General features: G+C 39.5%; 1 protein-coding gene across 4 annotated transcripts in view; it reads right to left on the bottom strand.

Annotated features, from left to right (window-relative positions):
• Nucleotides 1-17,741, bottom strand: part of NPAS2 (neuronal PAS domain protein 2) — an 84,273-nt gene that overhangs the window by 23,204 nt on the left and 43,328 nt on the right. For all 4 annotated transcript variants that reach the window (XM_054973309.1, XM_054973311.1, XM_054973310.1 and 1 more), the window contains exons 6-11: nucleotides 15,929-16,049; nucleotides 14,691-14,804; nucleotides 8,698-8,816; nucleotides 7,177-7,259; nucleotides 4,010-4,116; nucleotides 1,761-1,908 (exon numbers count right to left, since the gene is read on the bottom strand). In XM_054973309.1, the coding sequence (XP_054829284.1) occupies nucleotides 1,761-1,908; nucleotides 4,010-4,116; nucleotides 7,177-7,259; nucleotides 8,698-8,816; nucleotides 14,691-14,804; nucleotides 15,929-16,049 (692 nt within the window). The remainder of the gene's footprint in view (nucleotides 1-1,760; nucleotides 1,909-4,009; nucleotides 4,117-7,176; nucleotides 7,260-8,697; nucleotides 8,817-14,690; nucleotides 14,805-15,928; nucleotides 16,050-17,741) is intronic.

Raw genomic sequence — 17,741 nt, forward strand, 5'->3', positions numbered from 1 at the left:
ATGGAATACCAACAGATCTATTTCAAGGTACAGAAACTGAGTCCATCAAAACCTTAACAAGAATCTGTCAACAAATACGGAAAACAAAACAATGGCCCACAGACTGGAAATACTCAGTCCACATTTTAAAAAGGGATGCCAAAGAGTGCAGCAACTATTGGACTATCATGTAAATTTCCCATGCAAGCAGAGTGATGCTCAACATTCCACAGCAAAGACACCATATATGGAACAAGAAATGTGAGATTTTCAAGCTGGATTCAGAAAAAGAAGAGGCAGTAGAGATCGCATTGCAAATTTACAATGCCTAATGGACCAGAGAATTTTAGTTTTATAGATTACATCAAAGCTTTTGACTGTGTGGATCATGAAAAGCTATGGATAGTTTTAGAAGAAATGGGGGTGCCACAACATCTGATTGTTTTGATGCGCAACCTGTACGCTGGACAAGAGTCTACTGTTAGGACAGAAGAGAGGGAAACAGCATGGTATCCAATTAGCAAGAATGTCAGACAAGGATGCACATTATCTCCCTACCTGTTCAATCTCTATGTAGAGCACATCACAAGGAAGGCTGTATTAGATTTACAAGAAGGTAGAGCAAAAATTGGTGGAAGGAACATTAACAATTTGAGATATGCAGATACCCACTTGCGACAGGGCCCTTTAAATTTAATCCCAGGTGGCCCCGAACCTTTCCGAAGCATTATGAATCGGGCCTGATTCAGGTATTTTACCTGAATCAGATTCCTGAAGTGCACACCCCTAGTATTGACCGCTGAGGAATTAAAGCTCACAATGAAGAAATTGACATTTCACAAGATTCTATTCCTTGGCTCAATCATCAACCAAAAGAAGACTGCAATGAAGAAATTAGAAGAAGATTGAGACTCAGAAAAGCAGCTGTGAGGGAGCTAGAAAAGATCCTTAAAGATAAAGATGTTTCTCTGGGAACCATGATCAAGATAATCCAAACTATAGTATTCCCCATTACTATGTATGAATGGAAAAGTTGGACAATGAAGAAAGCTGACAGGAAGAAAATTGATTCATTTGAAATGTGGTGCTGGAGGAGAGTTTTGCGGATATCATGGATGGCCAAAAAGATAAATTGCCCCTTCCCTTTCCCTCTCTGGAAGTCCCCCATGGAACCCAACCCACAGCTAAATCTAAATTTATTTAGGTCTTAATTTACACGTGCAACACATTTTGTAGTGGCTGCTTATAATGTAACCACATTAAGGTAGCCCCATGTAGTAAGTCATTCTTGTGAGGCAGCTTGCTCTGTGGATCTGGCAATGTTCTCTATTCCACAAGCAAACACACAGTATTGCAGTGGCATGGCATAACTGGATGAAACTGCATGCCATAAGGAGGTTACCTTATTAGTAGCCACAACACTGGAGTTCTGATGTGGAGCTGGGATTTAAGCTCACTATTTTACTCTTCACCAAGTTTGTTTAAAGCCCCCCAAGCTCAGAACATCTGCACTTCTATGTGACAGGGAAGCAGAGAACAGTGGTCATTGTCTTCAGCTGGAATAAGGAACAGAATAACTTTGCTTTTCTAAACCATATCAAATGTTGGGACTGCAAATAGCAGCACAGCTGGAGGTTGCTTAACTTTGTCCTATGGGGGTAAAAAGAGAAGAAAATGAAGTACAGGAAGATCCAGACCCACCGAATATAGTGCTTTATTAATCCTACTTCTGTTTAGAGGACCCTTCTGATTAGTGACAATATCAGTGTATCTCTCCATACCTCACTACTGTGTGCGTGCATACAATGAATTCTGGTTTGGAGTTCCACTGGTGGTAGGTAATGTAGTAATGTGTTTGCAGCCAGATCCACTGCTGTCCTTTGGTCAGAAACCGATAGCAGCAAGACTTCCCTTTGCCAAACTGCATCACTGTTTATGGAGAGAAAAAACGCACAACTGGAATCACAAATTTCAAAATATGAAAAATGTATTTTTTTTAAAAAAAGAATTAATAGGTTTCCTGGCAAACAAAAATTCCCTGAGGGGAACCAGACTTTTCTTTTTGATTGTACAGTAGCATATAATCACATAAGAAGTATAAATACACAGGAATATCCTAGTTGTGATTTTTTTTGGTATATGTCTAATGGCCCTTGCGGTGGATGTGAATCTCCATCTGTATCAGGCATATCTAACAAGTTCATTAGTATTAAATATGTCATTGTCATCTATACATGCAACTGCATTAATAGCACACATGGAAATTATCTCTTATGGCATCATTTATTATTAAATAAACCCATACTCATTCACAACACCAAATTATGACTTTCATCCAGCAAGACAAAAAGAACACCCAAACACTGTTAATTTCTGAATAACAGAAATTTTTATGGCTTAATATCCCAACCTTGCTCCTTCAAACACAAATTTCAGCGACATAATTGAAACCACCAAAAAGAAAATAGCCAAGCAAAGGCAATTCCCTTTTTCCTCACAACTATCCACTTCTGAAATGACTGATAGCCACTGATTTAAATTTAATTTCAGTACTACCCTAAATGGTATGTATCACTTTTGCATATTAGAACCAATTGTCCAGAATAGAATGTACACTGTGACATTTCTGGATAAACAATATTTATTATTTTAGGCTTGCAATGCCCTGTCTTTCATGCCCGGTACATTATCTCCACATTCAGAATTTTATAGGGAAGGTCTTTCCATTGATGGTAGTGGAGCTGCTCCTGACTGCCAGTTTTAGCTGGAGGGGCAAGCTAGTAGCAGCTGAGAGCCATCTATACTGTTTTTATTCTTCATCTTGCAGGTATGTAGATTGGGTAGGGCCAGAGTTATTCCTGGCAGAAGGAGAAAATTAAGAAAATACTGCTGATTTGCTGACCACAAGATAGTACTATCTGAGATCCATCGTGGCCATCTCCTCCCCTCCCCCCGCCTTCCTGTTTAGCCAGGACAGGACAGGAAGCACAAATGCTTGAATGTGCTTTTTGCCCTTGGCCTGGTGAACCCAGACTAGCACAGTTTGATGGTTTTCTCTGTTCACTTTAATTTTGAATTTTTTACCCTCTTTTCCCCAAGCTGCTTGGAGTCCATCCGGGAAGAAAAGTACCTTAAATGCATGCATACATAAATAAATCTCAACGTCATCTCCATTGGTATCATTCAAGCCCCCATTTTAAATATAATGCTTCCCAGGCAAAGTAATTTCCAACATGGGCTCAGAATCTTAAACTGCGCTTTTGACTGTGCAAAGTGGTTATACATGTTTAATAAACATGGCAGAATAATATCCACAAAGGCTACAGATCTCTGGGGTGCAACCTAACTATATACAGTTGCTTTTGGTGAGTAGCAGCACAGTTTTACTGAGTCTCTGAGTTCATAACAAATGTCACGGGTTAGTTCTTTGCCACACTATTGTCACATTTAAATTGGGCTTCAGCCTGACAGATGGTTGTACCTTTGCATTCTATACCCATAAGATAAGAATTTATGTTTACTGGCACTGCTCAAATGACTAACAATAAACAATTGGACAGAAATCATAAGCAATATTTCAGTGTCCTTGTTTAATTATTGTTTCTTCCTGTTATGTAACGCATTTAAAAATATAATTCTGTGTTTCAGCTTTGGTAATTAGTGATCGTAAGTGATTCCTGAGTACTGTTCACAATCTGCACAATTTTGACAGTGTCAACTCCAACATAATTTCTTATCTGTTTAAGAGCTGGGCAATGCAGCCGTATGATGAATAAAATATGTCTAAAATTAGCTTGCATGACACATGTAATTAGCCTCAAATGACTATTTTTTTTAATAACACTCTTTGAATTCTAGGATGTGGCCATAGTGGTGACAGATAATTTTGTAAAACTGAATTAAAACTGAATTAAATTCACTGACAGATAATATAGTGGTTACCAGTTCAGTCAGGCAGTCAAATCTTTGCTATTACTCAGAAACAAGCATTTCTCTGAATTCACATGAGTGGGGGCAATGCAATACTCACAGTGTTCATGGCACCGTGCCAAGAGCTGTAGGTCGTCTATATGATAGTAATCATAACCAGAAGTACCCAGCACTTCGAAAGGCAAATATCCTATAATTGGTGGTGCTCTGCATCAGAGCAAAATACAGATATTTCATCAGTCAATTGAAATAACAGCAGCCAGGCTTAACACCTCTCCTCCAACCCTCTCCCAATCAGTTGGTCTTGCATCCAACAAATAGACAAGAGAATGTTTATGTGTGGTTTTAGAGGGGTTCTCTAGTCCGTTTCCGGGGGGGGAAGAACATACAAGCTCCATATCAGCAAGAAGGGCAGCGTACTACAGAATCCTCCCGGTTACAGAAATCCGCATAGATTCAGGTAAGCTTCCTATTTTAACCCTAAAACACCTTTTAAACAACCAAACCGGTTAGGAAGGTAGACCTTGACCTTTGCACGCATCTCTAAGATGAGTTATCTGGTTTCTTGATTTCTCTGGTTGTTACATACCGTGAGGTTAGCTAATCTGTTAGGAATGTTTGGGTTGGAGGATCCTGCTGTCTCCTTTGTTAAGGAGAAAGATTGCACAAGACTGTAGAGAACACCCAGGGCCTCACAAGAAGGAATTCACAATCTTGGGCAACTGATTCAATTGGGGGATGAGCTCTCTACCTGTGTTTGCCTTGTAACACATCTGCAAGAGAAAAATCAGTAGGCGGAAGCCGGATGTGCTTAACTCTTCCTTCATGACCCAGTTCTTTCTAACCCTTCCTCCCTCTGCATCCAGTCTCTGAGGCCAGAAATATGAACAATTGCAGGGGCATTTGATACCAATGTACATGTAGTGAAATTCACTTACTCAATTTGTTTCTTTATAACTTAAAAGTATCTTGGGTTAGACTTTTGAGAACTTTTTGTTTCTTTTTAGGAGATCGGGGCTGGCCAGTGCTGTCTGTCCCTGCCAGATAAGGCCTTGAGCAACGGGTGCAAACCTGAAACAGCTTTCAAGGACAAAGTTTGACAGAAGCTGGTACGTCCTGGCACATAGCCCTATGGGGGTAGGGTGATGAGTTCTTTCCCGCCCTCCCTTACCTAAGAGGACAGGCCATGGCCAACTCTGTCATCAGAAGATTTTTTGGCCCTTCTGATTGGCCAAGAGTTTAGGTCAGTTGCAGGCTGCTGATTTTAAAGAGTTTGTTTCTTCAGTGTCTGGGAAGAATCAGGAAACAAGCAAGAAAGCAAGAAGAAGAGCAGGTACTTGTACCTTCACCTGCTTTTGTTCCTGTTCCTGAATGCTATGCAACTGCTAGATTCCTGTGCTAGCAACCTTTATTTATTTATTATTTATTTTGTTTGATTTATATCCTCCCCTCCCCACAAGCGGGCTCAGGGAAGGTCACAACATCATAAAATCATAAAAACAATTTAAATACAATAAATAGTTTAAACCATTAAAAAATTAATAAAATCCACAAATCTCATTAAAAAGTGGAGCGGAACAAAGGAAAACAGACACAGGACCAGCAGGATAGTTTGCCAGCTCCTAAACCACTTTCATAGGCCTGGCGGAACATCTTCATTTTACAGGCCTGGCGGAACTGTAATAAGTCCCACAGGGCCCAGGTCTGAACTGGGAGAGCATTCCACCAGGCTGGAGACAGAGCCAAAAAGGCTCTGGCCCTGGTTGAGGCCAAGCAAACATCCTTGGGTCCAGGGATCACAAGCAGATGTTTATCTACAGAGCGTAAAGCCCTCCTGGAACATACAGGAAGAGACGGTCCTGAAGACATGCAGGTCCCAGTCCATTAAGGGCCTTAAAGGTTAACACCAACACCTTGAACTTGATCTGGAATTCAACTGGGAGCCAGTGCAGCTGGTGCAGTATAGGTCGAATATATGTCTTAAATGTGGTTACCATGAGGACACACGGCACTGCATTCTGGAACAGTTGCAATTTCCGAGTCAGTTTCAAGGGTAGCCCTGTGTAGAGTGAGTTACAGTAGTCCAATCTGAAGGTGACCATTACGTGGATCACTGTAGCTAGGTCATGGACAGAGAGGTAGGGAGCAAGTTGCCTGACTTGCTGAAGACAGAAAAATGCAGCTCTGGCAACTGATAAGACCTGGGCCTCCACAGACAAGGAGGCATCCAGAATCACACCTAGGCTCCTCACCATCAACACAGGTGTCAAAGGCACCCCATCTAAGGCTGGGAGCCAGATTCCTGAGCTCAACAACCCCCAACTCAGATACAGGACCTCCATCTTCACAGAGTTCAACTTCAGCCGACTCTGCTTCATCCGCACAGTCACAGCGTCCTTTTGGACTCTGAAACTTGCTGAAGGTAACATTTGGAATAAGTTCCGGGACTTCTAGTGAACATAGCTTAGCTTAAATAGTCTGTTTTTGTGTTGTGCTTCTCCACATATTTCTGTTTTATTTTGTTAGCTTTTGCAATTTTCTTTAAGAAATTTCTGTTTTTAATTTGGTTTGGAGTTTTTAAGAGCTGTGGCTTCAATCCAAATCCAGGTCTTTGGGCTTTTTGCCACATGCTAGCCTGTTAGTTTGTTTCTGGATTCAACCTTCTGAGTGCCTACCTCACAGGGATGACTTCCTGCTTAAAACCTGATAGGGCTGAGAACTTGCCTCTTGGTTCCACAGCTGAAGGCTTAGTTAAGAGAAGCTAGTGGCGGCTTTCTACCCTGGCAGGGAGGCTACACTTGCCAGTCCTTTTGGAATTTTGCCTTTTGACATCAGCAGGTGACCAGCAGCCCCCCTGGGGACCCAGTCAGGCTTGCTGGAAACTGCTATAGTACACTCCCCTTAAAATGCCTCTCTGTGCCTTGGTAAGCAGTCTTGCTACCTTATACTTGCCCTGACATTAAAATATCTTGCTTATTTTGCTGCTGTTGTTCTAAAACAAAATCCTCTTAACAGTAGAATTATGTGTATTTGTTTTTTTCCTAGCTGCTCAGCCGCTAGTTTATATATAAACCATAGAAATATATGAAGTTCTAGTTGAGGTAAATTAGCATTAAAATGCTCATATGCGTTGTATGCACATGCTGTTGCCCTAATATCTTGCGACCAGGAATTGTCTAGCCATCAAGCCAAAGAAAACATTGTGAGCACTGGCTCATAAGAGCATACCAAAAAAGCATCAAGCAAATTATCTCTATTTGTACTAACCTGTGATCCAGAAATAAAAATTTCCACTCCAAACTATGTCTTGAAGTAAATTCCTCTAAAGGTTCTTCAGCTACACACATTTCCTATATTGGAATTAAATTCTATTACTCACAGCAGAGCCAGCTTTGTCAGTGTTTTGTTAAGTATCAGTGGACAGGTGAGGAATTCAATAGGTTTTAAAAGAAAGAGTAATCTGTTAAACAGCACTTTATAAACTCTATATGTAGTTTTGTGGGTCTTATCTGATGCTAGACGATTGTAGTTGATAAAAGGAAAATTTGTAACCTTAAATGTTATGTTTATTTTCTATATACTTAACACTGATGCCCATTTAACATATTTTAGAGAAATACCACTGAAAACTGTTCCACTGTTTCACTGAAGCCCATTCCAGGTATAACACTTCTAAGTGCTTACCGAGCACATAGGTCACTGCTGTCTATACCTCCAATAGCTGTTCCAGGAAATTCCTAGCAGAGATTCAACAGGTTGGATCCAACCAGCATTTTCACTGGTGAAAACAAGTGAAGGGCTCCTTTAGCCACCCAAGAAGGCTATGCTGGGGATCTCTATGGAAAAAAGTCACATGTGGGGGGGGGGTATAGTAAAGAATTCAGTAAATTGAGCAAAAACCTGGCTGGATCCAACCCACTGTAACAATGGCAATCCCCCTGGTACTAAACATTATGACTAGAGGGGTCACACAGTGCCGGGAGCTGTTTTAGGAAGCTTCCGTGTGTTCTGGTCCATTGTATTCCATTCAAGTTCTCAGAATGCTTTTGCAGATAAGAGATGCAGTCTGATAACTAGACAAGAGTCCAGTAGCACCTTTAAGACTAACCAACTTTACTGTAGCATAAGCTTTTGAGAATCACAGTTCTCTTCGTCAGATGCATCTAACGAAGAGAACTGTGGTTCTCGAAAGCTTATGCTACAGTAAAGTTGGTTAGTCTTAAAGGTGCTACTGGACTCTTTTCTATTTTGCTACTACAAACTAACACGCCTAACTCTTCTGAGTCTGATAACTGCAAGTGTTTTTATATACATGTGCAAATATTTTGGATATATACCAAAACTCGCTAAATTAAATAACAACTGGCTCCCCAAAAAACAGTGTATTGCAATGCTCTGTAACACTGATAGTGTTTCACAGGGTTCTAGGACAGTCAATATTTAAAATATTCATAATAATAATAAAACTTGAGAGGGTGTCTGCAGATAGTAATGAGAAATTATCTGAACTACCTCATGGATCTTCCTGTTGCATATTGCTATTTTCTTCTTCACAAGTATTCAGTATTTGTCTCCTCCACAAATTCTTAAGATCATATATGGCCTTTACATCCCAAACATTCCGAAGGACTGTATGCATCTGTATGCATCTGGTCTGCAATGAGGACATTGCAGCCACACTCTAAACCTACTCACTTCCCTTGTACAGGTCCATAAATAGGAAAAAAATGATTGAAAAAACTAGTTTTACTGCTAATACTTAACCAACTCCAAGACACACACACTTGCCTTTAAAAACTGAGGTGTTGCCAGTCGAACAGTAGCAACAAAGCAGACTTGTTTTCCAGCTGGTGTTCTGTAACTTCTTGGAACGGCACCATCAAAGCCATTACAGGGAGATATAGGCACTGGATGAAAAAATTACAAGACAAAGAGTTGTGCCTTTTAGCTTATTTGCTCCTACATACATTTGAAAAGCACAAAGACTAGATATTGCTCCAAAATATGTCTTAACATGCTTTTAAGGTTAGCTGCAAAAGTGCATCTATTTTAGATCTAAATTAGCTGTATTAGAAAACAAATTTATTACTCAGGGTACAACATGACTTCAAATATGGGCTTCTGCTGAACAGGATCATAGATGAATGAGGGATGAAGCACAATTTGCAGTAAATGGGATGAAGTGCTGACTATCCCAGGTAATTTTTGTTTCACTAGCTAGGCATTTCCTGTCTCAGGGCCCAGTTGTCAGAAAAATGTCTGGGGAGAGGAGTCTCGAGTGGGGGGAGGAACAGGACACAGAATTTAGCCTGTTCCTCCCAACTGCTGCTTTTCTGCTTAAAAATCCTCCACACGCTATATAGCTGTTCGGCATGACCTGCATTTGAAGACACACGTCTGCCACTGTCATATCTCGTTCTGCCCTCAGAGGTTCTGAACCCCCCCTTGCAAAAAAAGTATTGCTGCACCTTAAGCCAGCTTCTAAAACCTTCTCAAGCCTGCCCTTCTGTTGTTGTTGACCAGTAACAGTGATGTCTGTGTTAATAAGAATACCGCCATACTTTTATAAAACAGATCTACACCAATGACAAGTGACAGCTATTATTTCCAAGCTTATGATTTATTTAGTTTTCCCAAGGGCAGAATTTTTAAAAGAGCGGGAGCTATTCTGCTATGAAAAATCAGCTGCTTCTTTTATGGAATGTTGTTCTATATATACTATCATAAAGAAAAGGTGGAACGTGCAGAAGAAGAAGAATGACAGCTTTTCTTGTTCTTCACCATTCAGATTACAGCCCTTTGCTCATACGTGCTTGTTTTCTTCAAGAAGGGAATGTAAGGATGCTTTCTCTCAAGGGAGCACTGATACATGCAATCTCAAATCTGCACTGTGAAAGCTACAGTTTTGGAAAAACGGCACCACAAAATTCTGCTGTATGATTGATTGGCTGTTAGATTTAAACTGAAATGGAATTTGAAACGAAAAACCTCTACAGGATTTTTAAAAATTCCTCTCCATGTCAAAATTATATTACATTTCCTTGCCCATTGAAATCTGTATCTGTTTTAGCAAGTTATAGTAGCTGTTCTTTATCTCTCATATGAATATGTCGTTCTCTTTGAAGAAAGTAGGCTCAATCCAGAGAGAAATTCATCCACAGGAGATCTGCTATGATGCAGATAAGCATTTGCATCTCTAATAAGACGTGGATGCATATTCGTCATGGAATAGCCATTGCACCCATTTCCATACATGCATCACAGAGCAGTTTTGCCTATGCAGGGCTTCTCCAAACCCAGACAAGTCTCTGGACTGGGGCATTTAAAGAACATAAAGAGTAAGTCTACAAAAATAAATTCAGTGTCAAATGGAACAAAGAAAGACATTTATTTTTGCCATGATTTATGAGCTTCAGTTTGAGAGCTACAAGTTATGTGAGGTCAGTGAAGATTTGCATACTTTGGAACTGTGCTTTCTGGAATCTATAGAGGAGGGTTGTTTTGTTTTGTTTTGTTTTTTTAAATGCTGAACATGACCTATTTGGGCCAACACCAGCAACCTTTGAAGCACTGCTCCCTGGAGTGAATTCCAGAAAATAGCTGAAGGAAAATCCAAATAATAAAGTAGAAGTAATAAAGAAATGATTTCTTTTATTTCCATATTGCTGCATAGCAACCTTTTTATTAAGGTATATTAAGTTAAAAAGTTGATTCCAGCCAGTAAAAAATGCTCTCTCCTCCTATGCTGAAAAAAAGCAGAATGTCATTCTCATCTTTATTAATAGGTTACAAGGGCAAGGATAAAAATTCAGCACTGGAAATAATGGTAGCACTTGTGTGGTTGTTGATTTTCTCAGAAGTCAGAAAGATAAATAACTGAACTTTGAGCTACCCTCCAAAGCTTTAGCAGTTATTCTGGCCTTGATTTGTGTATATCTCAAAAATAATGCAGACTTAAAAGGAATATTCCAATCAATGTATCACTTTAACAATTGAAGAGAAGTGCAGCCAGCTAAAGAGAATCAATTTTGCAGATTTGCATCTTTCTGGGTTCAAGCTTCATCTAAATCAAGTTTACTTACATACTACAGTCCTCATTCTCTAAACTGCAGACTTTTCAAAATGTGCTTAAGTGAATCTTCTCAGTAAAATTATCAATCACGGTTAACAGTGTTTCCCTAAAAGACAGCTTGTACTCTGTTACCCATCTTACACTGCCCTGTAAAGCCACATGAAAGCATTTGGGGTTCCTAGGATGCATTTTTCATTCCCTGGACAAAATCCTGCATAAGACAGGCAGGTGTTTTTTAGAACATGCTCCAAAATCTTCTATAATGGCACTGAGGTGCTATGGCAGAATGCATGGGTTCATTGACACATCTCAATGAGTAATGCATCCTAGAAGGAGGATTAAAAAACAAACTCTCATGTACTGTAACCATGGAATATGACATATCTAACTGAGTGCCTATGTAACTCCTACACTCATAAAGGTACCTTGCACCACTCTGAGATGATTCTGGTTTTCACTAACTTATAGCAGATTTGCCGTTGGTCATAGTTTGCTTGCTCTTTAATCTGACTTTCTTTGGGCCAAACTTTACGATACATTTTTGGTCAAGTCAGGTCCAGGTCCCCTGGGTCAGGCACATTTTTCCTGCAGCCACACAGGAGCTGCAGGCAATGTCGTTTTTAAAATCAGCAGGGGCTGAATTAAGCTCAAAACTGCTGAATTATTAGCAGAACTTTAGAGCAGCACATGGATGGATGGATGGATGGATGGATGACATCGGGGGAAGCAAGGACCCTTCCTCCCCCATGCTGCAGTTCTGAACTGAACTGATTTTAAAATGACATTCCCTGCAGCTGCTATGTAGCTGCAGAGAAATCATGTCAGGTCCAGTCCCAACTTCCCAAAAAACATCATCTACTTTGGCCCCTTTCCCATGTCTCTGAGTATAGTCTCTCTGTTTTTAACCATCTCAGGTCATTTCTTTTAAATGACTCTGAGGACAATGAACAAAGGCTCATGCCTATCACCGGGAAAAAAGATATACCCACTTGGATCTGCCAAAAAGATCTGAACAACTATATGCATGCATTGCCAATGCAGGGATGCATCTGGGATGCCTACCCTCATCCACTTCACAATGCTTATCCTAGACCCATTGAACTGACTGAATGCATCTTTGGATGTAAATGGAGATTCACCTCTAGACCTGGGACCATCAGCAATTAATAGTTATCTGGTACTACAGCTGCATTAAGACAATCATTTTGTAAGAAATTGATAGATACAGCAGTCAAAAACCGGGCAAAAGTGGAAAAGGGGGGCAGACTATCCTTCTAGCACCGTATGCTGCTATTTTATAACTGGAGTTATAACTGCAAAATTAAAAAAAGTCAAGTGGCACCTTAAAGTAACATGAGCTTTCATGAGTTGTAACCAGCACCATTTTAATACCTTTGTAGGCACTAGACATTCTTACTATTGTAGGTCCCTCATCATATCATATGAAACATTAAATTATTCATTTTATTCTTGTGATTTAAACTTTATTATATCTAAATATATTATATCTAAATAACTATATGAGTTGAGTTGAATTGCAGTTGATTAGTTAACATAATATGTTTTATAGACATTTCACTAAACATTTATTATTTTCAATTTTGCAATTTTATTTCATATTTTGGAACCAATAATTTTTTTTCAGGTCTCAAACATTTTTGTAGGTCTTTGAAAAACTTATACACCCTAGGAACTGTGCTTATAGTACCTAATGGATAAAATGCTCCTGGTCATAACTTACTTTGTCTCATAGATAAGTTGTGGGAAATTGTGCTGGGAAATTGTATAGGATAAGGAGACTCACTGTGAGTTATTAGTCTTTCAAGGGTAAATCTCAATGTAAGGGCGAAAGGGAAGAGTTGAGGTAGAAAGGGTAGGTGTCAGCAGAATTTTTTTTACTCAGTTGATCCCTGGCACAACCCATTACTTCCATGTCATGCCACTAAGTACCCCCAGTGACCCCCCCGCAATCCCCACTTCCATCCCCCAGGGGGACCTGGCTTACCTAGTCTTCTTGGAATTATACTCAGCTCTATTCCATGGGGCCTACTCCCCGGAAATGTTCTTAGGATTGCCTTGTCAAACATTACACTAAGTGGTAAGTGGAAAACAACTATTAACTATTCCACACCACAGCTGAAAGAGCAAATTTTACTATGCTAATCTGCATCCCAATTTTGTATATGAAGTCTGTTTGGGGGGAGTATTCATTGACTTCCCCCCAAATGAAAAAGGATCTTGCACAGTAGAACTGAAATACACATGAAGAGAATAACTCCAAACAATATAGTAAAATGTTATCATCCTAAATATATTAATTCAGAAAAAGCTCCATTGATGACCTTAATGGAACTCACTTCTAATGACCTTTCTGTAGACCAATCAAAGCAGATTAATCAAATCTCATCTTAGTCTTTGTGTTATTAAATTCTCTTTGACAGCAATATGCAATAATGGAAGCAAGTACTGGAACAGTGGAATAGTAATAGTGGAAGGGAAGCCTTGCTGTGAGAGATTGAAGATCTTCCAAAGAATGTAATTTTAAAAACCTAAATAAAAGGTTAATAAAATGGCAGATCATTGCTGTAGATGATCAGCTTTGCTGCTTTTGGATGTTAGAAAAGGAAACAACTGATTAAGTACTTTACACAGCAGCTGCAGAATGTGAGAGCATCCAAGAAATTTTAAAAAATCAAAAACAACAAATGGTGCAAGAATGGGATGAACAAACTGTGTGTTCATCACTAATTATAATACATGAAATTGTACAAATGTCACAGACATATTATTGGCTATCACATTCCGTAATCACAGTACAAGCTAAAAGGGGAAGTTTTGCATTTTCCCAAGTAAAATGTTGTAGATGAGTACTAAGAAAATGCTACCTATCTTCAACCGAAGCACAGGCTTTAGGAGAAAGGGAGACAGCACACAACAAATCAGAAAACTAACTTTTATTACACAAGAAAGCATATAATGCAAAAAAATGGTCTGACACTTCAGTCTTAAGTAAACTGCACCCTTTTATGTCCAATGGACATAGAAGGACTTCTCTTAGGACGGCACAGTAAGGGACAAACTACATATTACATCCACCATGTGGCTGCAACAGGGACTTGCTGCCATATAGCAGCTTTGAGTTCCCATTAGAAGCTCAACAGTGGCCTGATCGGGATACGGACCATGTAGTGAGGGAGAGGAGGAGCTCTTGCCTTCCCCCCACACCATTTTCCTGAATTAAAAAGGCTATGCAGCCCCCAATGAAGCAAATAATGCCCCTGGGGATGTCTGAGGTAAGTAAAATAGTGCAGAAGCTCTTCCTCCCCTCATGCCACAGTCCTAAACTTTATTGGACCCCTTCAATGCTTCTAAATTGAGTTTCCACATGGAACTAATTAGGCGTTATATGGCTGCAAGTCCCCATGGTAATCGCATGGTATCATGTCGTTTGAACCTTAATGAGCTTAGAATTATAGCATTACAGACTAATCACTACCATGTTACCTCAGATGTAAGTCCCACCAAACTCAATGGGACTTCTATTTGCTTATACAGGATTGTTTCTTACTTGTACTTTTTATAAAAAACTTCTCTGTTTATATTGCAAAGACACTCCAAACACCCTTAACATTAAACTTTCTTCCTTAAAATAACCATGTTTTACATAGATTTCGTCACTGGTTATGTTAATAAAGCATCTGGAGCTTACCATGACTGTAAGACAGGAAGTTCCCTACACATTTTATATATTCGTATGTTGGAAATTCCTTTGGGTTCAGACTTCCTCTTAGAAGATGACAGTAAAATTCTAAATCATTGTCAGCTGGAATTTTAAGGAAAAAATAACAAAATAAATGTTTTTTGTAAATGAAACAGAGAATCATATCAAATGGAATTAAATGACTCTACAGCCTCAGAGGTGCACAATTTGCTAGAGGCAGGCTGCTCAAATATAAAAATAGCTATTTCTCATGCATCCATTTAGTACCCAATAAGCTCTTCTTGCAGAATGGGCTAAGCCTCATGGAGTGGGACATTCCACTTTCCCCTCCTGCTGCAGCCCACTGAACCACCTGAAATTTTGTTCCTGCTAGCCAGAGAATCCTTAGGAACAACATAGGGTGCTAAGTGGGTATCTGCTATGGAAGGGAAAAATCAGCAGAAATCATTGCTTCCAAAGAGCTCTTAAGTTTACAGACTTGTATGGATATAAGTCAACAACTGAACTGATGATACCACTTCATACAAAAAATAAAACTAGCTTAATTAAGGTTGCCAAACTTCAGTTGGTACCTGGAAATCTCCTGTAATTACAAGTTATTTCCAAACTATAAATGTAAGTTCCTCTAGAGAAAATGGCAGCTTTGGAAGGTGGACTCTATTGAATTATACCCCACCAAGGTCCCGACCCTCCCTAACCCCGCCTTTCTCAGACTCCACCCCCCAAATCTCCAGGAATTTCCCATGCTGGAGCTGGCAAACCTAAGCTTAATGTATAAGTAACAGAAAGAAAAGCAACAAAAATCAAACCCACAGTTTGCAAATGATAATCTATTTCACTTTTCAAGCATATAAAATTATTCATTTAAAATTTATATATCAGTGATTAGAACAAGTCAACTGTAAATAAAATGGATTAGTATCTCTTAACTGTGAATTCTTGATTTCGTCCCCTGTATCTACCTTTTTATGTAATATACTAGTATAATGTAATTTTAAAACAAATCCTGAAATGTTCCACAATTATCAGATGCTTTGAAAGAGGAATGAAATATGATTTTATATTATTTTCCCATACAAGTATCTATATTGCACAACTGCAATATACCTCATTTCTCTCTAAAGATTTACCAATGTATACATAATGATAACCTGAGCAAGTTTTTACAAAAGGGAAAGGGGAAAAAACTATAGAACCTTATGATTTTTATTGAAAGTAACACTTACATTTTAAGTAATTTGATGAGGCAGAATCCACCATAAGCATATGAGAAGATAATATTTTACAAATGTCTGAATGCTCTTGTTCAGGAAGGAAATCTAACAAATTCTTATCCATTACATCAGACTGTAAGAAACAAAAAAAAAGTTACAAAAATATTCAAAATTGCCATTCACGCTTTTTGCAACTATGCCCAGATGGGTAAAACAACACCTAATTCTCAAAAGTTGTATTAGAAGGGTGCATGCAGATCTCTGATTCTGATTTCACTGGCAATTTTTATGCCAGGATCTAAAGAGACTTTTGTATGTTACTAAGGTGTGGCTTCAAATGCATAGGTGGGTTACCAATTTAATTTTCCGGCTGAGACTTGCCATATTCAATTCTAGTCAGGTGTATCCACCTTTCTACCTGAGCAACTTTTAGAGGATATGTGGGTTGTGGAGTGAAAAGGTAGCCTGGAAAACATTGTTGGGCATGTAGAATACCACACGCAGCATGTCATTTCCTATCCAGCATAACAGAAAAAGAAAAAAGTTGGGTAGCTGTGTTAGTCTGCAGTAGTACAACAAAATTTTAGTCCAGTAGCACCTTAAAGGCCAACAAAATTTCTCCGGGTATAAACTTACGTGAGCAAAAGCTCACTTTGTCAGATACATCATTTCTTTAAACATGAGATGATGAATTTAAGGCCATTTTTCATTCCCTATGACATTATCTTCTTCCTTATTATATCAGTCATAGCATAAAACAATACAATAAAACAATATCCAATATTACAAAGATAAAATATCAGCAACTGCATATGTTGTTATGCAAACTTAGCAGTAGTAAAAAAAAAAGTCAGCCAAAAATAACTCAATTAGGACAATGACTAAGCCTGCAGCCAATCGCAGCAACCATGCTACCCCTGTATCAGACAATAGGTTGAGTGGGATGGGGGGTTTACCTCTCTAGACACATGCCATATGTGTTTAGAACAGACATGACAGAGGATGTCAAAGGATACTTTGCATAAACCAAGGAGGAGAACAAGCATTGTTATAGCATATTGCTAACGGCAGCCTGTACTGCTGTGATGTCATGCCACTGTAACCTCACAGCATGTGTGGGTGGGAGCAAAGTGATGTCAGGTGGGTGTGTCAGCATTGTCATGCTTTGATAGGCTGCTTCCATATATGCCTGGCATTGGAATGTTGTTGGTATGCTATTCTGCAATTGGTGGGTGTGGGCAGTGCTGCTAGCCAGCATAGTGTAGTGGTGATGTCGTCAAACTAGGATGCAGGAAACCAAGATTCAAACGCCCACTGTAGCATGAAGCTTGCTGGGTGAAATTGCTACAGTCACTCTTTCAGCATAACCTACCTTACAGGTTTGTTGTGAAGATAAAATGGAAAAGGGGAGAATGACTTATGTCACCTTGAGCGTCTTGGAAGAAGGGTAGAATTAAAATGTACTAAATCAATTAACAGTCAGATAGGGAAGACAGTTCCACAAGGATTATGTGCCTCCAGTTCAGTGCTGTTGGGAAGCAGGCTTTATTCCTGAAATTTCCAGGGTTTCCCCAGCTTTTCTTTTACACTATTTCTCAAACCTGCTTTGCTGCACAGTTTTGGGGAAAATGTCTGCTGGATGTCTGCTGTGTGGGTAGAAAAGTTCAGATCTTTCCGCCCTAACATAATCCCCATTGAGCCAGCCTCAGGCTCAGATGAGCTGCTGCAAGAGGCAGTAACACTGTCTGAGACAGATCAGGGGCCCCAGGGAAACGCCTCCACCACAGGCTTTCCCATGCATGGCTAGAGTGAACCCAGAGCCCTG

Source organism: Eublepharis macularius, chromosome 3, assembly GCF_028583425.1.
Source record: "Eublepharis macularius isolate TG4126 chromosome 3, MPM_Emac_v1.0, whole genome shotgun sequence".
In the NCBI taxonomy this organism is placed as follows: Eukaryota; Metazoa; Chordata; class Lepidosauria; order Squamata; family Eublepharidae; genus Eublepharis; species Eublepharis macularius.